This window comes from Gymnogyps californianus, chromosome 13 (genome assembly GCF_018139145.2).
Source record: "Gymnogyps californianus isolate 813 chromosome 13, ASM1813914v2, whole genome shotgun sequence".
Lineage (NCBI taxonomy): Eukaryota > Metazoa > Chordata > Aves > Accipitriformes > Cathartidae > Gymnogyps > Gymnogyps californianus.
Genome location: NC_059483.1, coordinates 21,867,458 through 21,892,777, shown reverse-complemented (window position 1 = coordinate 21,892,777; position 25,320 = coordinate 21,867,458). Strand labels below are relative to the sequence as shown.

General features: G+C 40.3%; 1 protein-coding gene across 2 annotated transcripts in view; it reads left to right on the top strand.

Annotated features, from left to right (window-relative positions):
- The first annotated feature begins 10,789 nt into the window (after window positions 1-10,789).
- The window catches only part of VGLL4 (vestigial like family member 4), a 91,018-nt gene continuing 76,487 nt past the window's right edge, over window positions 10,790-25,320 (top strand). The window contains exons 1-2 of one of the 2 annotated variants that reach the window (XM_050904586.1): window positions 10,870-10,927; window positions 18,656-18,732. In XM_050904586.1, coding sequence (XP_050760543.1) covers window positions 18,669-18,732 — 64 coding nt within the window. In that variant the 5' untranslated portion in view covers window positions 10,870-10,927; window positions 18,656-18,668. Of the gene's footprint in view, window positions 10,928-18,655; window positions 18,733-25,320 lie in introns of both variants that reach the window. The other variant, XM_050904588.1, reaches the window with a different exon arrangement.

Genomic DNA, 25,320 nt, shown 5'->3' with positions numbered 1-25,320 from the left:
AAAATTTTAAAAATCTCTGTGATGTCTCAGTACAGTTGGACACTGCTGAGCCCCTGCTGGGATATGGCTGCAGCATAAGCGAAGGCTGGATTCTAGCAGCTCGTTCCCTTTGGTGGGTTTTGTTACCTTGAAGTTGTGGCTGTTTTCCCTTTTATTGAGAGAGGGTACCTTGGCGATGTGTGTGTAACTAGAACTTTAAGTAGACTATCCTGTGAGGATATCTTGCATCCTAAGAGGCTCAGTGTTTCTCCTTCTCTGCAGTTCCTCACTACTAAGTCTGGAGATGAGCAGCAGTTAAATCTAGAATTTTTTAAATGATGAAATGCAGTTGTAACTCTAGGGAAGCATTTAAAAGAGCAGCTTTCTTTTAAAAGCCATTAGCAATACAGTTAAAGATAATGTTCTGAATATTAAAGTAAGACACATTTAAAAGTGGTTTTGGTGTTTCAGAAGGTGCTTGCTACTGAAATGGTGGCTCAAAACATGAGAAGGCAATTACAAGTCAGTCTGATGTGTGAGAATGAGTTGGCCTCAGCTCCTGTAGTGAAACAGCTATCTTCATTCTGAACCTTGCTAGCTAAGCAAGGGCATTTATTCAAGAAATAATGTTCTCGTAGAAAAAACAAGAATGTACTGCTTGCTGTTTAGCAGCTAATTAAACATTTTTATGTGCAGCAGATGCTGTATGGCGTCAAACCCTCCCAACCTTTAAACTGTTTGTCATGCTGCCAGTGGCTTGGTCTTTCCCTTTACAGGTGTTACTTTACTGCAGAGTTTGCCTGTAATCTGAACTGGCCGTGTTTGTCTTACGTGGCTGAAATACCCATGGCATATCTTGATTTGGCTTTATGAACTTTCTTTGTGTATAGCAATATAATGGGTCATTTCTTGCTCTTTGGAGAGAGTTTTGCAAATCCCAGTTTAATAGTTCCTAGTTTACTCCATCTGTTGATACATTGCCAATATTCAAGTCTGTGCGGTAAATCTTTGTGAGACGTAAAAAAGTCCTTCCTCATCATCCATATAGGCTGAAATCTTAAACTGTATTCTGTTCTGTAAATCATTTATCTCTGCGCTTTTTAAAAAGTGGCCTACCTTTCCCCTTGAGGCCATTGGTCTTGAATGTATTTATTTTTTTGGCAGAGCGCCATGAATGAATCATAGCCTAGAGCAGCTTACAGGCTGAACTCTCCATTGTTAATATAAAATACTTTATGCAGTTGTTACAACTTTTTGCTATGTAAAACTTTTAAGAGAAGAGAGATTGATTTCAGACTTGTTAGTTGCTTTTGAAGTTCCTCAACAGTATGTGGAAATGATTTCTTATGGTCATACAGCTGTAATCCACTAAAATAACTAGTGATTGGTGCACGGGAAGTTAATACATGGGAATATGTTACTAACTCTTTGCCGTAATGAGGTGTGTTTGTTCTTTTACGAAAAATAGTCACTTTAGCTTTTCATTCCATTTGTAACTCTCCTGTTCATACCTTCCTGCTCCATTTCCTACTGCTTTTTTGTTTTATTGTTTCTCTTCTTGACTTAATTCTCAAGTCTTTCATTCTGTTCTTCAGACATCTCTCTTTTCTGGTTTGGCTGTTCCACCATGGATATTGTTTCATGCTCCATCCCCTTTTTTCCTGTGTAACAGTGCTTTCATTCAAGGCAGCCAGGCAGATGATTTATTTCTTGATGTCTTAGAAGGGCTCTTTGTAATGAAGAGCCTGGACCCTATCAAACTACTAAGGATTTCCGTAGGTGAGTCAGCAGCATGGGCCTAGCTGGCTCTGAGATCGCCAGTGCCAGGGAAGTATGTAACTCTATCTCATGCTTCAGAGGGAATAAACTAGCTGACACAGGATGAATGGGAAGTCAAAATTTGACTGGATACATAACCGTACATTCTGGTTTCCACTTCTATTTACAGTCTTTAATCTCAGTATTGTGTCCCTTTATTAACTTGCATACCGTTGTGAGCAACCCACTTGGCTAGCAGTGTGCTGTTTGGCTGCTCCTAAACTTCAGATTTGGGGAGTGCATAAAACTGTACCACACAGGATGCTGACTTCCTCCATCAGCGTGTGTACGATGTGTTCTTTATCGCTTGCTCATTTCCCCTTTTTCCAAGTATTTGAGTGGTGAGTACCTCCAGGTGGCTGGCTATGTGACCCTTCAAATACCGGCTGTATTGAATGCACCGACTTTGTTTCAACTGCAGAGACTGTATTTCTCACCTGTGCTTCAGTGAGGTTTCTCTTTAGATTTGGTTGACCTTCAGTGTCAGTGAATTTGCCTAACAGATGGAGAGTAACAGCTGCAACCTTATAAACAAGGTGCCTCTAGGTAGCATACAGCTGAACAAGTGGGATTCCTTTCTATTAGAGAGCTGGACTTGATAGTATCCCATAGCTGCCTGATTTTTGCAACAAACATCTTTGCCAAATTGGGAAGACAAAGATGGATATCGTGGCCAGTATTCCTGGGTGGCTTAGGGAACTGAACTGTAAGGTCCATGTTCTTTAAATTGATTGCGGAGGTAATGCTAGAGCCTGTTCTGACTTGGGAAACTTTAGAATAAACATAGCACTTGGTGAGTGTCCAGTAGAGGGGGATCCAAGCAGGGTTGTGACTCATGCCTTTTCCCAGCAATTAATTTAAAAATAGAATTGAAATTGAAATATGCTTTGAAGGTCAGAGTGTCAGGTCAGTGTGTGACTGATAGTTTTTCATGGGTAAGGTGTAGACAGAGGACAAAGCATTCTTCATTTTCAGATTCACTTCTGCTGGCCATATATTCTGAATGTGTAGAAAATGAATTTTCTTTGTGTTATCTATTGCAGGAAGAAGAGACGTTACCTTTGTATAGCTATTTTCTGGTATGGTTTTTTGTTTGAGTGAACCGCTGCTCTGTTAATTTTGATACTGTGGTTTCATAAAATTTTGCAGCTCCCTTATTTACTTGTTTTTCTAGATAAAAATCTACAGCACAGTTGCTAACTGATCCCGAACTTCATGACTACTTTAGGGAGAGGCTGTAATCATTTTACTCTTGCATGTTTTAACCTCTTACTCAGACTTGTTACATCAGAAGTGTTAAGAAATGGATTAAGTTTTAGTACATGAACAGGAAGCTTCAGACTATACAGTCTGAAATTATTCATGAAGACTCCAGATATTTCAGTTACATGTACGTTCTTGGACTAAAGATGTCATTTTTGCCTTCAGAATCCAGTGTTCTGCCAAACCCTTTTCATTAATGGTGGATGGCTATTTTGACAATTATGCACACTTTTTTCTGAGAAAATTAAGGTCGTGCAGCTGCAAAGACCAATATTCTGATCTGACTGAAACTTCACGCAAGTGTAATGGCTATAGAGGGTTCTTCCTGGTTTTAAATTTGAATAGAATTTGATTCTTAGGAGTTAGCAACCATAAGGGACTGTCTTTAAAAAATATATATATAATTAAAAAAAAAGGTCATAAGAGACTGTCTTTTGGTTCCTTCACTTGCCTTTGTTGTACCGTGAGACCTTCTTTGAAAGACTTGCACCTGATGTTTAAGATACCTCTCCTACGCAATTAGACAAGCTAAGTAAATAGTTTAGTTAAATATCTCATTTTGGCTTTATTGAATTAATTTGTATTACTTCTCTTACCCGGAATCTATCTAGCTCTATGGTATACTTGGTAAATTTGAAAGGTTGTGTTCCCACACAGTGGATTATTTTTTTAATCTCTGCCTCCTGCCAAAGTTTCTCCAAACCTCCTATTTTAAAATCAGTAGTGAAGCATGAGAAGGGGGGGGCATTCCGTGGGTTTTTTTGTTTTTGTTTGTGGTTTTGGTTTTTTCTTTTAATGTTGCCATCCTCAAGTTGTCTTGCTCTTTTGCAGTGATGAAATGTCTGGCTCACTCCCTGTACAAGACAATAGTGAGAGCCAAGAAGTTAGTAGCTTAGAATGCTTCAAGAAGTGGTGCAGGAGAGGGGGAAGAGCTGATACAAAGCAGCCTACCAATGTCTGTCTCATGATGCTGCTGTTGTGCTTTGGCATTGCAGTCTGGGGCAAGGCTTTTTCAAACCAAATTATTTTCACAATAAAATCTAGCCAATCTCTCTTTTTTTTTTTTTTTAAAATTGCCTCCAAGTGTGGTATTGGGGCATACATCCTAGATGATGAGATTGTGCACATTCTGTACATTCATGGGTAACTCTGACCCTGCATCCTTGGATTAGAAAATTGCCAAGTAGAAGACTGAGTCAGTAGCAATTTGACAGTTTGAAGGTGAGTTAGCACAGACAACAGTAGATGATGAAACTACATCACTGTGCTTTAAATTCTTACGACATTTTTAAGTGGATTATGCTTAAAGGTTGTACTTGCATAGGTGCTTTTAAAGTAAAGCATCTGTTTTCTTCTGCTTTACTTTTTGTTGTTTAAAGAATGTGTCTCCTCTGTTCCTTGTCTAGTTTATTTGTGACTAATTTCAGCAGGATTCTCTTTCCAACATAAAATTGAAAATGAGTGTGTTATTTGTATTAAAAACAACAGGAAAAAAAACCAGAACCCCAAACCCTTCTACCCTCCTGTGTTCATGGAGGGTAGATGACCTGATGGCTGTCTGACGTTCCACTTGTATTAGCGCAGCTGCCCGTGTGGTGCCTTCCAGCCCTGTTCCTGTCCCTGATAAACCCCGGGACTGCAGGCAGCAAGGCTGTGAGCCTCCTGCAAGCCATTCTGAAATCACAGTGGTAAGGGCACATCTGGCACCTGAGGAGAAAGCCCACTTGTTCAGATGAGATAACTGACCTTAGTCTAGAAATTGCTAGTTTGATTCTTCCAGTGTGATTCCCCAATGTATCTTTGAGCTGATAGGTGGGGATATTCAAAAGGGCTTTAGACGGTCTTTTGGTGTCCGATTCCTTTAGGCAGGCATGTTACTTTTGTCCGGTGACCTACTGCTGGTGTCTTTGGTTTAGAAGAAATTCTGGTGACTAAATAACTTTTTCTTACAGCCTTGAAATGTATATAAGTTATGTAGCTTACAATGAGTTAGTATGTAAACTCTTAAAATAATTTCGCATCTAATCATGAACTGCAACCTGTGCATGATTTTAATGATCCTAGTTGCACTAAAGTTTCTCTTGTCCTATGTGAAAGTTAGGATACAAATCTAATAGGGAGTTAAAGCTATTATATATATGTGTTTACTGCACAAGAAGAGGGGCAGAATCAGAAAAAAGTGTATAATAAATATATTACTCTGAATATTTACCTACATCTGTGTATCACTGATTATACTGACCTTTCTTTTACACTGAATTTGCCATTCAGAGTTTTGCTGTGAACCAGTTGTGGTCATTTTATTGGTGTTTCACAAATTAAAACCAGTGGGTTATCGCCAAAGGGTGCTTTTAATTTGTTAATCTGACACTTTTTTTTTTTTTTTTTTTTTTTTGCTCAGCTCTCTTGTCTGTCTTCATCTTATGGGAACCTCCATAGGGTGGAATCTTCCTCTTCTCTAGAACAAAGCAGGCAAAAAGTACCTGTGGTTAAATGTTCTGAAAGAACAGAGTTAGTGGTGTTCATATTTCTGTTTGACTCTGAAAGTATCTCATTGTTTCCGTGAAGATTATGCTGCTGTTATGACCCTGCTCCAACTGAAATTATACTGTCTTTTTTAATCTTCCTTTGGATGATGGGGCAGACAATTATGAAGAGGGCAAGCTTTGTCTTGAAGCAGGCAATAAATAACCATCTCCATCAGCTTACAGTTTGGATCAACTTGTCTGTCTGGAATTACTGCAATTTAACACATTATGGTCTAATGAAATAATAAACTATCTTCAAAAAAATTTAAAGTGTCGTTTTAAATCTTATGTGCTACAGTGTTTTGAATTTGGGTGTGTTTTTATGTAAGGTATCTTTGAGGTGCAGTGCAAATGAATCTAGATTTTTGCAGGGAAGAGTTTTAGATTCAGAGTTTAGCAGGGTTAACATTGAGGAAAAGATGTTTGCTTGTGAGGCTACATAATTTGTTTATGATAAAATGTATTTTGAGATACGATTTTAAAAGCTGCTGTCATTTGGTATAAAATTAACCTGTTTTATTAAAAGATGATGTGGAGGTATGCATTGTAATTGTACTGACAGATACTGTGAAGCAATGACATACTTTGTTAAGCCTGTGACAAATAATGGTGTTTTGTGATAGCTTTGGAAAAAGTGTTTGCTTTTGGCACGAACTTCATCATCTTTGTGCAGAGTTTAGTATATCTTGGGCTTCCCTTCAGACTTAAGGTAACTTCATGTGTTCCTGTCTGTTGTAACAGAAGTAATCTCTCTTGCTGCTGTTTGAAAAACAAAAGTGAGATTGCAGTAAGAAAGTGGAAGAACTCCCATAAATGCCTCTTTTACATGCACGAAATGCCAGCTGGCAAATTACTTCCTTAGATGGGCACCTAAAGAAAAAAAGAACCATCTTTGTAGCTTTACACTGGTATTGTTGATTGAAGCAACACACAACATGTGCCCCCTGCCGCTAGTCTTACAAGCTGAAATCACTTGAAAATAGTTTGACAAAACAGGTTTGAGTCCCTTTCCACATTGAGTATCCATGTCTAGTTAACACTGAAGTCTTTCACCATAGTAAGGCATATCACTGCTGTGGCCCACATGTAGGGAGATACTTGCCCAAGGCATTTTTAACCAACTGTTATTATAGTGGAAATGTTTTATTTTCTTAGTTGGTCATGGAACAGATGTCAGGCTTAATTTCAATAATAATTACAAGATTAATGGTTGAGTAGGGTCTGTAGAACTAGGCCATCAGATCTCCCTATAGACTGCAACTGCACTTGATATAATACCTTTTTTTTTTTCCCTCTGCTTTCAGGTCCTTTCCCTCCTCTGTGTATTAAAAAAAATAATTAAAAAAAAAATCTTAAAATAAGTTGTGAAACAGTGGTAATTGTTCAAAGAAATTTCTCAAAATGTACCCAGAAATGACTTACCAGCTTTTGTTGCTCATGAAATATTGGTGTCTTTCTGTGAAACTGTGCTTAACACATTGTTCTACAACGTGTTCAGTGGGCCCAGGGGATGCGGGCTGTTACACAAATTCACAAGCATCCTCCACAGCAGAAAAGTTAGGAGACATTGCTGATAGTGCTACAGCTGAGATGCACGGTCATTCACAGTCCTGGCTCCCTCACACATGGTTAAACCTTCTTCTGTTGCATGGGCTATACTGTATGGAGAATGCCGCTAATTTTTCAGTGATTAATATAGATATGGAACAGGAGTGGCAACTGGAGTCTGTCCCGGGATTTGAATCATACCTTGGGTGCTCTACCTGGGCACCTGAGTTTGGGCTGAAGCACTACTTTTGTTTTAGTTCAGGTACAAACCCTCAACTATCTCCGTCAGTTTTTGTGTTTCAGCGAAGTATGTTTTTGCTGGTATCTGAGTCAGCAAAGAGCCTTTGATATCATTCAGTTATAAAGTTACATGCAAAATGAAAAATTTTAACACCCAAGCAAACCAAAATACGGTTCATCAAACAAGATTGTTTTTGCTTTACTAATTTGTGAATTTGCCTTTTGAACATCTTGGCTAAGCATTAACGTGTGTTGAGTTGAGCAGCTTCAACAAGGTTTTCTTACGGTGTGTTAGCTGTTAAGATTTGCTTTCAAAGATTTCCAGCGTTTCACAACTTGCACTTTTTTGTTTGTTTGTTTTAACAAACGTTGACACCTAACTTTTGTGGGGAAGTCTGTCTGTACTAGCAGCATTTGTACGGGAATGCACAGGGTCGTTGTTCCCAGAAAGCTGATGTTCCCTCACACTCTTTAGATGTTTAATAAATATCCTGTTCTAAAACTTTTGCTGGGAGCTGTAATAGGATATCTGAAGCATCAAAAGCTGTTTTGACCTCTCCTTTTTCAAGCTCCTCCTCATCCCAGGAGCTCTGTCTCTTTAAACAAAGAAACCCTTCCTACCTCTTCCCCTCCAGCAGTTATAAACAGGAGTGGCATACTTTTTTCTTGAAGATAGGTATTAAAAAGGTTTGTAATTAGTCTGCAGCAATTCATTCTTGTGATATGTACCAGTGTCTATTTCAGATCTTTTCTCAGTGCCTGTGGTTTTGTTTTCTGTATTTCATAGTATTTTTCTTGTTCGGTATTTTTATTTTTTTTTTTCTCAAATAACTTTTACATTACTATTTTGACTACCATTTTTCCAAATATTAGATCATCAAACTCCTGTTCTGCTTGCTGGTAATGAAAATATTTTCCAGTAGTCTATTAATACAATAACTTTAAAAAATGTATAACTATTACTATTTATTGTTATAAATGTCATATAGATGAAGTTTAAGAAATGTATAAAATAATGTTTATGGTTGTTATTAGACTATATGCCTTTCAGATTTTTAGCAACTGAAATCTTTCTATTAGATATACTAAGTGTGTTGAGTCTAAGTCTGGATTTCATTTAGTGTTTGGAATGTATTTTTGGCTAGCTTTTGATGGCCCTGAGATCTCATGACCTGTCCTTGCAAGGATATGAAAATACTTCAATATCAGTTATTCTTGCATGATTTTGATAGATTTTTAAATTGGAACTGGACAGCACAGACCCTTCATGGACTCTGAATCTTTCAAGGAATCAAAATGCAGGGCGTGTGGATTCATCCCTGACCGTTCCCTTCCGTGCAGCCTCCCACACCACTTGGCTGGGCTGCTGCTTTGGCTGCACCTCTGGGTAAATGTGGGAGCTGTGCTCCCTCCACTACTTCATACATAAATCCCAGTTTCAGGATCTAAAATAAACCTTGCTGTGTCTTGGTACTTTTTTCCTTGAGAAAACGCAGACAGTTGTGCTGCCATGTATATACTTACGCATTTATTATATTAGCGCATATGTCTGTCACATTGAGGAGGAGCTGAATAGGAGAAATACCACCAGCAGAATTGTACCAAGACACTTTGTGTTTCTGTTGCCCTGTGCTCTCTTCAGGTTCCACCACAAATCTGCAACCCTAAGGCTTTTTGTGGCGGGGCTCAGGTTGATTTGTTGACCCTTTCTTTCCCTTTGCAATGGACTCCAAGAGCCGTCTGAAGCAACCTCAGTTCCTTGTGGCACGTGTAAAGGTAAAATGTAGCATTGAGGGACCTGATTCTCTAGCAGGTGACTGATGTTCAGTGTGGACAACAGAACATGAGTACAGTGCTTTCCCATATCTCCTGCTCTAATTAATTTATGCAAGCTAAAATGCCTGTTGCAGGAAACAGCGTTACCAAGTTCTTCAGAGTACATTGGTAAAGCCTTAGCTTCTGAGAAGCGGTTCTTCCATATGTACAAGCTGTCTGACAGTTTAATTTCATGCAATTACTCAAAACAGGCAAAGTATTTTAGCAAGACGTGCTTCTAAATTGCTTGGGTCTTGAAAATGTCAGACTTGGAATGAACACTGCTGCAAAGCAATGGGAATGAGCGAGGACGTGCTGGTATTCAAGTGGCGGGGAGGTGCTGGGATCGTGGGAGCAGGTGTGTTTCTGCTTTTTGCAGTAATCCAGGTTTGAGGGACTGGGTCATTCTGGCTACTGGCAAACTTTCAGATTTTTTGCAATTGTAGAAGGGAGCTCGTACTCTGGAAATGGAACTGTAGGAGAGCTCTTTGTTGACCATGGGGATAGCTCAGCTTCAGTTTCACACAAGTCTGACTTTTGGCAATTTCCTCAGATGGCTGAATGACTCATATCAAATGCAAGAAGGGATTCTGTAAAAATATGCTTCAGGAGTACTAGCAGTAAACAGGAAATAAAATGCTAGATCTCTTCAGACCTAGTGTCTTCAAATCATATTGAATACGTGGAGGTAAGCTCCCTCATCCTCCAGCCTACTTGTAGCATGTTACCTTAGCATCTGACAAGTTTGCTTTTCGTCGTTTGCACGTATTTTAATTGTGTGCGTGGCTATTAAGGCAGTTTCTCAGCTGCTCAATGGTGGTGCATTTTAATTTGAAATGCGTGTGGTGTACTTCTGCTTTTAAAAATCGCTTTGCTTTGTTCTTAAGAGAAACTTTTTTGTTGTTTTCCTTTAGTTCTAGAAAAGCTTTTTAAAGTACGGTTAGGAGTCAATTAGGCAATGAACAACGGCGTTCTTCCTCGCTACCTGCTTTCGTGTCCCTAGGCAGGCAGCGGCAGGGGCCGTTTCTCGATGTATTTTTCCGGCAGCGCTGCCAGCCTGTTCTCCCACACGCCTCCCTCGCCGGTCTCGCTCTCCGCCAGCCGGCACGGCGGACTCCTCTTCCCTCCTCCTCTCCCTCCGCCTGCCCCTCTCCCCCCCCTCGCCCCGTGCAGCGGGAGCAGCCTTTTCCCCGCACAGCCCCGGCTCCGCTCCGGGCCGACACCGCCGGGCCGGGCCCGGCCGCTTCGCGCGCAGGGCGCCCCTCCTCCGGCGGCGGCGGGCGGGGCGGGGCGAGGCCTGGCCCGGGGCCTGGCCCGGCGCGGTTCGCGCTTCCTCCTCGCCGCCTGCGCCGCGCTCTCCCTACCTGCGAGGATATGATGTCAGCGCCTCATTACCCTAATTATGCTGACCTCATAGCTGGGCCCAGCCAATGGGGCCGCCCCGCTCTCCCCACCTGCTAGGAGGAGAATTCCATCATTCCTGGGATTCCTCCCCGGGCCCGTGCAGCGAGCGGCGCCGGGGCCAGCGGCGCCGGGGCTCGCCGCGCCTGCTCCGCTCCGCTGCCGGGCTCGCCGCCCCGGCCCTGGCCCGGGAGTAAACAAGCAGCCCTCCGCCCCCGGCCCGCTCCCCTGCCCTTTCCGCCCTCGGCCGCCCAGCCCGGCCGCTGCAGCCAGCCGCTCGCCGGGCGCTCCAGCCGCGCTGCTGCCGCCGCCGCCGCCCGCCCGGGAGCACACTGGTGAGTGAGCCCGCGAGCGGGGGAGCGGCCCCTGCGGCCGGGCGGCCCCGGGGTCTGGCCGCGGAGCGGAGCCCGGCCTCGGCCGGGGCGCCGGCTGGAAAGTTCGAGGCGGGAGGAAGGGGACAGGTGCCCCCGCGGGTGCGGTGGGCCCCGCTGCCCCGGCGCTCGGCCCGGAGGAGCGCGTCCCTCGCCCTCCGCAGCCTGCCGCTGGCGGCGGCGGGGCCCGGGGCGGCCGCGGGGCGCCGAGGGGAGTGTCGGCGGGGCGGGGGAGCGTCGCCCCGGAGGCGCTGACGGGCGGGGACGCCGACGCCCTGACGGGACGGGGCAGCCCCCGTCTCGTCCTCCGCGCTGCGGGACTTTCCCCGAGCCGGGCACCGGGCTGGTCCCGGGAGCGGGCGGCGGAGCCTCGCCTCCCCGGCGTCGCCCTGAGGGAGCTGCGGAGGGGCCGGGCGGCCAGGTCAGCGGCGGCCGGGGGGAGCCACCTCAGGCCCGGCCGCGGGGCTGTTAGGAAGGGGAGGAACCGAGCCGCCCTGCTACCGCGGGGGTGTCCGAGCTCTGCTGCGCCTTCCCGGCGGTGCCTGGGCCCGCGGCTCGCCCGGGCCCGCTCTCCTGGCGAGGGGGAGCGGGGGCAGGTTTGCCGGCGGGCGGCAGGCTGGGTGCCGCCGCAGGCAGGGCTGGTTGCCCGGCTGAGGGACGGCTGGCGGCCTCCGCGCCGCTCCCGCGCGGTGCGGTGTCCCCGGGCGCCTCCTGCGCGGGGAGCTGGCGGGGGCCGCTGGCTGGAGCCTCTGCGGCCCGAGATGCTGCGCAGGTTACAGCGAAGGATGCGAACCGTAACTGTTAGGAAACATCCTGACGTAAGTTCCTATCCGGAAAGTTGTTTCGGAGCAATAGGACCAAGCAGGGAGCATTTTGACTGCCATCTTAAATTCACACCTTGGCTTCAATAGAGTGTCTTTTTCTTACGGAGAAAACCCCTGGAATTTCATCAGTAGCAGAGGGTCCTGTGGTGAAATCCTCTAGAACGAGTCCGACGGGCACAGTTAAGGCTTTTGACTCTGCATCTAGTGTACTCCGTTTGTAGAGTTTTTTTTATTTAATCTCTAGCAGTGCAATTTCAGTCTGTTCGGTCAAGCTGGCTTTATGTTTCCCAGATGTAATCAGAAGTAATTAATTTTCTGGGTCAAGCTGACTGCACATGACACCAGTGCACCCCTTTTCTGAAAGTGCGATGAATGGGAATTTAACAACCGTTTCCACTGACATTTGAGAAGCTATGAAGCCAGTTCACGTCCCTTGTACTCTCTTGGTGCTTCAGGATTATCAGGAACAAGAAATAATGGACAATTTTTTAATTAAACTGAAGAGGACTAACTGATCAAGAGCTCCAGGATTTGTCCTGCAGGGTAATTTTTCTGATTAGATTTTCTGTAACTATAGAATTGGGAGTTGTTTAAAGAGCGTTCCTCATAGAGGAACAAACTGTAGGTTGTGAAATCTGAGTGAAATTCTCTTTGCAGGCACTGATATTAAGAACCCTTAGATTCAAAACTGTATAAAATCTGGCAGCAATCTGCCTCTCCTGCCTTAATAATACATAAACTTTTTTTTAAGGCTCTTCTCCAAACTTCTTGGCCTTTATTTGTATTTTCCTATCTGCCTACTTGTGGGAGTATTTCTAACGTAGAGTGTGTTTTGCTTAAATTCCCTACATCTCTCTTTCTTGTCTTTGAGACACCTGTTACAATTTCGATATTTGGGATCAGGCTACAAGGCTTTTTGGGATTACTTACAAGAACTACTTTCAGTCACAACTACAACACAGATCTGGCCCGTTAGACTCTTGGTAGAATTTGGGTGTGTCTGCGCTGTACATTTGCATTGTTTTTTGAAGCAAACTACTGGGCTGAAACCATTGTTGCCGAATCGCCAGCATCTCCAATGCACGTTGTGGGGAATGGGGACAGGGTGTTTCGGTGCAGGATGCTGTGTTGCTAGCCTTCCTTATCTCTGCTCAGTAACGACTTGGCGAGATGAATGCTACCACATAGCTTTTACACCCACCTTAGAGTAGGAATTAGGCCGGTGCCTAAGTGATAAGCACCCAGAAGTGGTGCTGAAAGGGGTAGATCTGACAGTCTGGTAGTCTAAAACTTGGCTAGTAGCTAAAACAGGATAGAAAATTATTGATACAGACCTTTGGGACATGTTAACTGAAGAAGCACATTCACATTATAAAGCCTCAGGAGATTCTTGTTTAAATATATGTAGCTTTGATAACCAGTACAATATGGAGACACTGAGAAGGTTAATTTGTTTGCTTTCAGATACATTTGAAAGTTTTCTGTTATAAAAGGTAGTTTTGTTTCAGTTCTTTTTACTATGGCTAGATGTTTCATAGTATGTTTGCAGCAGAATGTATAACATATAGGATGGACTGAGCGATCTTGTAGATACAAGACATGGTCAGGTTAGACTTTTCCACCTTTAATTTCTTATGTTTGTTAACTTTTAATTCAAATACCATTGCTAATAGCTTTCTTTTTAGAATGTTACCTTGTTAAGGAGGATTTACGCAACAAGAAAACAAAAAGCACAAGGTAAAATGCCAAAGCTTTGGTTTAAGCTTATTATTTTCTGTGTGATAAGTTAAATTGTTGTTTCTGTTTGAAGATTTGCCTGTTCAAGCACATTTTCCACATGCAAAACAAGCATGGTAAAAAAAAAAAAACAACAAACCACTTAAGTACTGAATAAATACATTTAAAAAAAAAAAGTGGTATTTCGACGATTGCTTTGGCCCAGTAGCCTGAACTCAGTCTGTGATTTATAAATGCAGAAGGATGATCAGTGCTGCACGGTAATCACAATCTAAACTGAGCGCTCACAGTTAACATTTCGCATGGGTATCTCAACACAGGATTTACGTATCCACAAGTAGAAGCTCTGATCTAAGTGCAGTTGAAGGAATTTGAACGTTTTGTGGCTATTGAGGACACATGTTGAATACAATGTGCTTATCGTTATTTTCATTCACAGTACAAATATGCTTTACTCTCTCTTATCTTAAAAAATAAAAGATGTTGACCTAGTTTGCATCAAACTGCTGCTTTGTCTTCCTTTCCTCTGTAGACTTATTGATTGTGCTGATCAGTTGTGTCTGGATTTCCTCTTCAGTTTAGCTTTCTTCCATTGAAATCAGCTGGAGTCTCTTTCTCTAGGTATTTCTGGTTATGAATTTGTCTGGGAAGTACTGTGCCTTCCTCACACTCCTAGATGTGAGCTGCTTTTGACCTGCTTGACCATGCTTTTCAATTAATCTTGTTTTCCCTATACTTGTGTTTATCTACACTTGCTTCACTTCAGTCCTCGCTCTTGATTGTTTCTCGAGTGTCTTGTCGTTCTTGTCTCACTTTTTTGTTGTTATAATGGGTTTTGTTTATTAACCCACTTCTTCTCCCTCCAGCCTTATCTCTGTAATTTCGCCAGACATATCAATTCAAGTACCAGACTTTTTCTACATCATTAAAAGGTTCAGCCTTTCTCTCTGCTTGGCATTGTGTAGATGTCTATCTCTAGTTCACACTCAACAAGTTTAAGAGAGACCTCTTACTAGTGTCTGCTTGCAGATGTTTCTTATTAACGTGTTTGCAATGGCTGTTGGCTGTGCTGCTGTTTTGTTTGTCAGTCAGACCTGTAATCCAAGTATCTTTATGCTGTGATTTCTCTTTAGATCTTCAGGTCCAAACTATGTCTAAATTCTTCCGATTTTTCTTACCTGCACAGTATGTCTTTTGTACAGGCCTTTTGTTCTCATCACCCAATTTTTCCTTGTTTCTGTCATCTAACTTGTTACTTCGGTTACTAGTTAAGATCCGTTATAGACAAAAGCCATCATATCTCCATAATGGCGATCACTGCTGCAAACATAATCTTTCATGTTTCTCTTTCCTTTCTGTCCCTTCACTATTCCCCCTTTTTTCTTAAGTAAATGCAAAGTTCTTCTCTTTATTTCAAATCTTTCCTGACATACCCCAATGTGAATAATAACTTTCGTGGGATTGAATAAATGTCTCATTGTTCAGTCTGCAGTTAGTCTCTGGTGCCGGTTTCTCTCCTGCCTGTTTACTTAAGTTTCAAACAAGCAACTTTAGGGTTTTTCCCCGCGTGCTTTCCCTGATGCTTGGAAGGTGCTGTATAAATCCATGAAATCACTTAACTGTTCATTTTCAAAAGCTTTAATTTCTCTATAGTATTCAAAAAAACGTTAACAGTTAGGCATTTGCAAAGCTGAGAGTACTCCATATGTGCATGGAATTTGCAAAAGCTTGAAAAGGAGAGGGAAAATAATGTGCCGTTTCGTTACACTAATGGGTGTTGTGTTCTTCAAGTGTTGCATAAAAAACTTACTAGTGGATCAGTGTTTAGTAACTAACTTGTCTTTCAGACATTGTATCTTTATGATTTTACATTCTATGTCTTTACTGTTTTTCAGAATGTTTTTTGGTGCAACGTAGGTGAGATGACAGACTAGGGGAATGTTGAGTGGACGCAGTAACTGATAAATAAAAGGACTGAGTAAGGTATTAAACTAATATTTGAAATTACGGTAGATAAAAATATCTTGAACGCTTGTAAAAGTGCTTTTGGCTTGTGTCTCTTTAAGTCTAACAGTTAAGATTTTGTAACCAGTAAGATACGTACAAAACTGTTTCCATAGTGCTTAAATCGGGTCTATCCAGAGGAAGTTAAGTTTGTGTATTTGTATTTCACTAGTCACTTGTTTTCCCTTACGAGATCTGGGTATAGAGCGATACTTGCACATAGGCTAGGGAGTTGGTTTTTGACAGGGATACTTATAAAAATTCAACTTTTATTCAGGTTAGTTTCTGCTGCATAGACAGGTTTCTGTGTCACACAGAGAATTAGCTGGCTTTTATCAGAAGTCTGCTTTTTAACTGGCTTTTTTGTCAGAACCTTGGAAATTGAACTATTCTTTCATTTCTGAAACATGACTCCTCCTGAGGATGACCGGGCTGTTCTCTGACGGCTGCCTTGGAGTAGCTGTAGCAGTTGCTGTCCTTGCCGAGATGGAATTAGGTTTTTAAGCTTTGAACTGTCGAAGAGAAGATTCCTCCTCTCTCGTTCTCGTAGGCAACCTTTCTTTCTTTCCTGAACTGTTATTCCTGACTTGTTAGTTTAATTTAGAGATAGAGGGATATTTCATATTGTTTGAAAAATAATCTGGAAGTTTATAGCTCCTTGAAGGTAATTTTCATAACTCTAAATGTGTTCAGCATGTTTAAAAGATCGCAGCATGTATGGTATTGCACCCTGGAATTTGCCGATCTCTATATTAACAGCATCCCTTCAAAGAAGCTCTTGAATGGACACAACATTCTTCACAAGACCTTAACTGTTAGAGAAGCACTTCTGCAGCTCTCTCATGATATGAACTTTAATAATATGCAAAGCTACAAAACTATATTGAGGCCAGTTTTAGTGAAGTTGTTTTTAAAGTGTCTAATTTCCTGAATAGAATTAAGACTTGGTTCCTGTTTCCTTCTCTCAATGTGGACTTCTGTCACCGGCTAATTCTCTTACTAGGAGCATGTTCCGGAAAGGGATTGGGCATCTGCTACTCCCATTATTTGAAAATTACTGAAAACACTTAAAGAAAACAGCAATTTGTTTTCAATAAAAGACATCTTAATATCCTTTGCATTGTTCTTTATCAAGAGAGTTTTTCTAAAGAGTTGACCAAAACCCTCTGTATTACTGTCTTTGAAATTGAGGACAAAGCTGGTTAGTACTAAATCATGAGTTAGCCATCAGTTTGGTGTAGCTGCATCATCTGATCAGACATATTTTAATCTTTTTACCAACTCAATTTTTACTCTGTTGAGGAATTGGTGTGAGAGGGTCAGTAGTCAACAGTCTGGGGAGAAATAAAGTATTTTAAACTCCAAGAAAACAAAAAGCAGGAAAGAAACCAAGCATCAGGGTCTAAGGGATCAAAGTGGAATGATGCTGAAGGCTTCTTTAGTGAATGCTCTCTTCCAAGTCTTTGCTTTGGTTTGGAAGAGAGTGTGGCCAAACGTGATATAAAGAAATATTTGATGAAGGCAGACTTAGTAAAATAAGAAACTAAGATCTTGTTTTCTGAACCCTCTTGCCCATGTGTACTGTCTTTAAATGAAAGAGTTAACTGATTTTATAAGTTTAGTTAAAATACTGTTCTTGAGCAAAAGCTGATTCTGACAGGGAGGGAGAATGCATATTTTTATCCTCAAGCGCTATACTTAGTTATTTCAAGTATATCTCTTCTTCTTGCACAGTTCTATGGAAACAAGACTGGATTTAGTTCTTTATTGAAAAAATATTTTTTAAACTTAAAAATACTTGAAAAATCCTTTCTCTTATGCTTTAAAATCTTTGATTAGTTTTAAAGTCTTTGCAATTATTTAGGAGGAGGGAGAGAGGATAGTGAGGTTTATTATTTATAGTGCAAAGTCAAGGAAATTGCTTCCCAAACATATGCTTGTTGTTAAGTCTATATACATGTGTTTGAGATTTCTGTAGTTGCCACTACCTTTTTTTTTTTTTTTTAAGATCATACTGTAAAGTAAATTGCAGTAAACAGTTCTTATGACAGAATAACATGCTAGTTTTGCAGGGAAGAAAAACCAATGAACTTCTTAGCAGTCCTGGGTTTTTTCTCTTTCTCCATTTGTTTTCTTAACAGTTCTGTCTATGCTGTTGCCTTCTTATTTAAGAACACATATAAGTTGTTGGCCTTTTAACAAAAGCATCTTGACAACATGTTATTCTCTTCCTTCCTTTCCCTTTCATATCTTTTGGAATTTCATGTTGGAACTTCTTTTCTGGTTTTGAAGCCATTCATGTGAAACTTGGAGAGGCTTATGTAAGCTGTAATACAATTTTTTTTTTTTTTTTTAATGGGAGAATCTGTTGCTTAGTATAGTGCTGAAATGTGGGGTTTTGTGATGGGGTGAATTTTTCATGTATGGGAATTGTGTTGTAAGGGGAGAAAAACAGGGAAAAGCAGCTACTGCGGTATGATTATACAAGTTACAGTTTTCTGTCTGTGTCGTTATATATACACATGCCCAGTGTTCGACTATATGTTCGTAAGTAAGAAAGTGTGTTAATGGCTTATAAGCTTTGGATGGTTCTACTTTGGGCATAAGAGCGTATGGAGTACAAGTTTATTGAATACTGTGGATCTAAAGCTTATGTGGGTAGTCAGGGCAGCTGTCCGCTTCAGATGAGTTGCATCTTTGGATATAGTCTCAGGTAGCTATTTATTGGGATGGAAGGCTGGCATGTGGAGGCAAAAACGCTTACAACATATCGCAGATAACCCTGTTGCAACATACATGAGCAGTGGTCATCAGCTTCAGTCAAGTACTTGAGAATTTGGTCTTCTGGTTTGTTTTGGATGAGTAGTTAGTGGGAAAGCTAATTCCAGTGTTTCCTTGTTTTCGGCAATGACTTAGTTTTAACAAATCCTGTGCTGGTATAACACGAAAAGAGCAGCAGAAACCTGGATTTTTGATTCTTTCTGCTGTCATGCTCTTGTTGTTCATTACTACTTCCCTCTGTTAAACCTGACGTATGTACGCTATGAACAAGTGGCATACCACCTAGTATGTTGTGGTAAGGACTCCGTGAGTTTACTCTTTGAAACTTTGGCTCTGAATTTTCCAGGATCCAGAGAGGAATGGAGACTCCATTGGATGTTTTGTCGAGAGCAGCATCTCTAGTTCATGCTGATGATGAGAAACGTAAGTCTTGGAATTTAGTTCTCTGCTTTGTTGGATCCAGATGCTTTATGTTTGCACTATATATCAGCCTAGATGCTGGCTTTATCGATTTTTGCATTTTACTGACTCTAAGACATGTAGAAAAATGTCTTCAGAAGCCCTTCAAAGGTTGTCTTCTTGAGGTGCAAAACCAATACCTTGCATTTAAATTGGTTAGTACGCAAGAGAGAATCATTCCTGTTATTTTGAAAATGTACTTAACAATTCATATAAAGGTGCCCCTCTTTTCCCAATTGCATTTGCACTGTTAGTAGACAAAAAGTTGTAATGGAACTGCTGTCAAACTAAGGACAAATTGAGAACTCGGGCTCCCTAATATCAGTTAGACCTGTTCTCATTTAAGAACACCTAACTGGGTGGGCGTGAGCGGGTTGCAAAGATTCCTTTTAAGTTCATAAAAACTAAGAGGTAGACTGTTACGATTAGTAATGAGCACTTCATTTTCCTTTCACTGCTACTAAAAGGTGAGTACAGGATTTTAATATAGTAAATTATGTCAGTTGCAGCTACAGAGGCTCATGTTGCCAATCATTTGGGTAATATTTTTGCTTTTAACATTCACGATAAGTGTTTAAGGTGGGTTACCTAATGTTAGGATAATATTTTCAATTCTGCTAAATTGCAGTGCTGCTTTGTAGATCAGATTGTTACATGCATGCTTGGTAATAAATGTCTTTGTCAGTTTTTTTCTGACTAGTGTAAGCACTCAGGAAGTGTATGCATCTTGGGTATCAACCTGAATAGATGCTAACTAGAAAAAAGGTATTTTGCATTTCAAACTGCTTTTGTGTGCAGCTTCTGTGCCTAAAATCACCGTTTAAGATGAAGTCAGCTTTTCTTCTTTTGGTCTTTGTTCCTTTATTCGGTATCTATTTTTTGAAAAGTGATTGCCTTGAATGTTGAATAAAAGAATTGATTTACTGCTGTTGCTAATCAACTTACTAAAGTAATTGCAAAGTAGACAAACACAGTGTATTTGGACAACAAGTCTCTGAATTTTTGTGTATATTCAAATAGTCAAGATAACAGTAGCTTGCTCTTTCAGAAGTTCGTAAAATGAGGGTTTCATACCCTGATGAGCTCTTCGGTATTACTGGCTCTTAGCTTTATAATGAATATTGGTTTTGCTGTTCTTTGGTGTTCACCTTGCTGCTGGATAAGTACCAAGTTTTTACTGATCCCACTATAGCAGGATGATTTGGTTGATTGCTACAGTTACTGACTATTACTGGTAAAATGAACAGCAGTGGAAGTCCTTGAGGAAATAATTTCAACCGTTATTTTGGCCTGGGGGATTTCTCTTGTAAACTAACATATATTTGTAGAAAAGGCTTAACCTATTTTCTTTTGACTACATTTTAAAAAATATCTTTTGAATATGTATTCTCAATTTTCTTAAGCTTAAATGCATTCTTTTTGGTTAACTATTGCCTAAGACTGTAGTTTGATTTTGAGTTCCACACAGTAGGAATGTTGGGCTGGATTTAGAGAATCCAGAGGAAGTCTGATTCAGTGCAACTTGCATGTAAGGAAGCTGATATGTATCTGGTTCTAATTTACATTCCTTTAGTTTTACCACTTAGACTTAATTAGATTTATGCCACTCTGCAGCTTCTAACTTATGCTGTCTCCGAGTTTGTCCTGTTCTTGTGCATATTGTGCACCAAGAATCCTATAGTAGGAAAAGCTACTAAAAGGAAGAAAGGAGTAGTCCAGACCAGCAACTGAACTTGCACTTTTTTGTGTCAGCGTTTGTGGAAATGGCACCAGCCAGACTTTGCTCTGTGTTACAGAGTAGATACTAACAGCTTGAAGGTAGTCGTAATCTTGAATTTAGCAATTATCCTTGAGCTTTCCAGTAAAGTGCCTGGCATGCTGCTCCTGGAGTGCTAGCAGTGGTCCTGTCTGTATTTCTGTATCCCCTATTCACTTTGTCTAACACGTACAATTCTACATAGTGTTTCTAATACTCCAGTCATGACCAGGAGCACAATAATTTTTTTTTCCTTTTTTTTTTTTTCCCTTTAAATCAGATTACTTTCAGATACTCGGTATCTGAACAAACCATTGAATTTATTTCAGTGACGTTTCTTGTATTTAAGTTTCCTGTTAAAACAGGTTCTTGTTAAAAAACAACGTTTGTTTCCCAAAGCTGGTAGGTATTTAATTTTGTTCTTGTTTGTCTGGGTGTATTCAGAAGAGGAATATTACCAGTATTTATGGATTCAATTCTTTCTAACATGAAGGATCCTCTTATCTCTGTGGGCACTCACTGCAGTGCCAAGTAATACAGAAGTGTCTTAGTGTATATGCAAATCACACTCTGTTTAAAACAAATACGTTTAAACTTAAATGAATGAGATGTATGCCTACGTAGATTTCCCAGAATGGTTATTGGTTTCTTAAATATGACCTTGAGTTTTTTTGGTTTGGTTTGGGTTTTTTGCAGCTGCACCTATGTCAATAAGGTTGACCTTCAGTGATATGTTAGCACTATACGTTGTTTTCAATTGCATCTCTGTTTTATTTCATGTACTATATACTGTATTTCAGCAGCTCCCAGTTTAAATCATTCTGCACTTGTTAGCAAAGAAAGTTTATGAAACACATTTGGTTAACTACTGCGTCATGGAAATGATTAATTATGGAGAAGAAATGATTACTGCAGTTTTGTATTTGTAACTATTACCACTGTGATGTAAGCAATTATTTAAGCTTATGATATAGTGGATCTGTACTTAAAAAAAACCCCAAAAACCGAAACAAAAAAAGCTGAACAAAAGAAGACAGACACTCCTTTAGAGGTGATACCAGTTAAAGGAGAAGATAAAGATATTTCCTAATGGAGTTCATTGTTTACTTATTGTCCAGACATGGTCTTCCATTTCAGTGGAAGGAAAACATACAATGATGTAATTATTAGCCAGTCATCTTGAAGGCTTGTCACTAACTGCTTACTTGTCAATAGCGAAGGGAAAGCATATAGGAAGTCTGTGCTGTTTATGAGCAGCTGTTCAGTGCCAGAGTAGGTAACGTGCAACTATTTTATCTGTAAGTGGCATCTGTAAGGTTTTGCTGGTTTTTTTCTGTGCTTCAGAAGTGGGCTTTATATGAAGTGAACATCTGTAAGACCTGTGTATGTATGCTGTCTTTTTAATGTTATCATGGCTGGAAACCTCATTGAATATGGGTTATTGTGCAATTGCAAAAATCAAGTTTACGGTGAGATGCTTGATACTACTCATTACTCTTCTGTGCCTCTTCTTTTCCTATACTGTTCTTACTGGGGTTGTACTGATTTCTCATACGTTCAGGATTCAAGTTGGCTATTTTTAGAAGGCCACAGTATAAGCTGATAGTATTTAAGTAAAGACAAAGAATTACTGAAAGTACAGGGTTTTTTTTCCCATAATTGTGTTGAACAGCAGGTGTTCAAACATTAAAGAGGATTATCATTTTGTATTTATCTCATAAAAATAAGGGGTTTGGGAACTGGTCTTTCACTTATAAACAGTGTTTTAAAAGCATGATCTTGTTATTGAGAAAACAGTGAAGGAAAATGCTAATAAGGACTTGCGCTTGCGGAATGTGTTGAAAGCACTGTGTACTCAGCCTGTGCTGATTTTATAGTAACACTTTACTTACACTTCCCTCCAATATGTAAGTCCAGTTTAAGAATATGGGAATGAATGAGAAAAAACATGTTTCTCACTCTCTCAGGGTAATATAGTGAAAAGCCTGTTCCTGGCAAACAGCAGAAAGTGTACTTCCACAAGGAAATGAAAGGTTTGGAAACAGCTAATAAATGGCACAATAAAGTCCTGGGTAATAGCTTTGCATTCTAATGCATTGTACCAAATCCATACCTGTTGAGTCTTGATTTATGTTTTGAAAAACTGATACAGGACTACATTTAAAGAAAAAAAAAGTGATCTTTGATCAAGCCATGCTTCTTGCACATGTACCGTCAGTCGCATGCGTCATCCTTGTATGCATGGAAGCCTGGAATCGCTATTCCACACTTCTTGCCTGTGAACACTATTATTGTTTGGCAGCAGTTTCTTTTATGTGGTTTAGTTTAATCCACTTCAAATAATTAAGCTAGACCATACAGTTGATATTTCTAGTACAGAAGAATTATTGTGCTTTAAAGTCCCTGCCCTAATCCACTTTGTAATAAAATCCTCATGTAGACAAGACCTACAAATCAGTTTTTACTGTTCTTCATTCATATCAATCAGTTCAGTTAGGAGAATGAATTTCGTGCTGGCTACCATCTCATAATTAATAAATATGCAATGATTAGTTGTTTTGGGTACCTGATCCTAAAAAAGATATTACTTTAAGGCTGAGTTGAGAACAGTTTATTATTTTTTAACACTCTTGAAGAGGATGATGACTCTGTAAGCTTATTGTCTTTAAATACGAAACAAGCAATATTTATGGTAGAATTAGACTTGAATGTTGCTATTTGTGTTGAAGATATTAATGATGAAGTATTTCTAGCATCACCAGGACTTTTCACCTACACTACTGTTTGTTTTGTAAATTTTTAGCAAATTATGAGCAGTGAGCCGAAGGCAGGTTTTAATATCAATGTTTGCAAAAGTTTAAATAGCTTCCATCCTATTGTGTGAACACTTAAATCACCACTGAAAATATTTAAGATCCTGAAGGTTTTTTGACTGACTAAAAGTGAGGAATTGCATGGAACTTGCTATATGAATGCAATTAGTACAAAGACAGTCTCAACTATCAGTGTCATTTGAGGTTGGCTTGGGGGGGGGCAGATTTTCTTGGTGGGTTTTTTTTTGTTTTTTTCTTTTTTTGGTAGAGATTCATCTGCTTCAGAAAAATGGGAAACAGTGATAGCATTTTTACACAGAAGTGAAATAGCAGTATCATGTCGCAGTCCTTGTTTACTTTCTAGTCACAAGTTCGCCCCATTCTGGCTAGAACTGGGAGGAATAATGCATGCTTGTAGTAAGGATGATAAATATTATATAGCAAAGTATTACTTAAAACAAGATGAAAAATTTCCAGTAGAACATAATCTCGTCACATTACTTGCCCTTTTTTATTTTTATTTGCGCGTATATGTCCAAAATAGCAAATCTTGTAACAAAGAAATAAATGGAAAAGGTCTTAGCTGCATGTTGTAGTTAAGACATATTTAAGTATTACTTCTCATTTATGGAACGTTTGTTTTAGGGGTGGAAGGGAATCAAATTGGTTCAATAAGGGCAACCTGGAGCATGTTTAGAGTTCTTTTGAAATCTAAAATGTGTTTGTGTACTGAACCTTAATTCTCATATAGACTGTTTTGAGGTAAACTGTTTTCCCTTCATGCTAGAATTCTTCATTCTGTGTACCCAGTAAGAGGTATGATAAGCTTAATAGTTCAGTACATCACTGCTTTTCTGTTTTATTTACTGTTTTGCCATTATTTCTGTAGTTTGTGATTATTTTTTTCACTGTAACAATGTTGAGAATGTTCATGTTATCTGTAGTACTTGGTGCTGTACAAATACATGGGAAAAGGTAGTCCCTGTTCTCAAGACAGACCGTCGAGGGCAGGAAGCAGAGCACCACTATCGTGATATGGGGCTGCTTCTGATGAGCCAGCAAGTCAGAAGCAGAGATGGAAACTCACGTTTCCAGATTCCTAGTTGTAGCACCTTACTCGGCACACTGCTAATGCCATAGCTTCTTTTGAACCCTGAGCTCTACTGGTGTGCAAAACAACCTGGCAAAAAAGTCCTCGCAGAGTTTGATGCCGTGAACACTGTTGCTACCGTGGAAGTGGCGTTTAGTGGGTAGGCAGTACGTCTCCTTTTCTGCTTGTCGCTTTTGGCATATTCAGGAAATAAATTGGTTATTGTCTTTTACAGTAGCTCATAGCTGCACCATAAAATTGCTCATAGGGAAACTATCCTTAAGAAATTCTTTGCTTTGAAGAGTATCATGCTAGTTTCTGATCCTTTACCTGGACAAGCTGGCAGTCATTACAGATAACCTTAAGATACCATTGCCAGCAGGGCTGACTAAATCACCGTCTTGTTTTTTCCCAGTTTAGGCTAGATAAAGATCTCCCTTATAATGAAAAGGCTGTATGTGATGCTTCTGCTAAAAATCTTGCTTCCAGTGACTTTCAGGACTCCTCCAGGAGATGGAGGAATCATTTTTGATCTTAACCTCCTACTTCTTGTTTTGTAGGGCAATACTTGCTGAAATCCTACTTGGCTACGTTGAGGGCAACACAACCACGTTAACCCAGATTTTTCTTCTGCATTCTGTAAATAAATTTAACAGTATTTTGTATGCATCGTGTTCTTCAGTGCTCTCAAAGTTTGGGGATTTTTAATCAGGGTTTGTCAAATCTTGGATGTCTCTTATTAACCAGCCCAGCGCAACCTTTCATTTAGAGCTTGACTTTTTCTTCAGAAGACTTTTCCCTTATTGGGTTGAAAGGAGGGTAAGAAGTGCTTCGTGATTATTTCTCGTATGAAAATAAGTGGACTCTCCATATGGATGTTTGTTTCTTCTTTT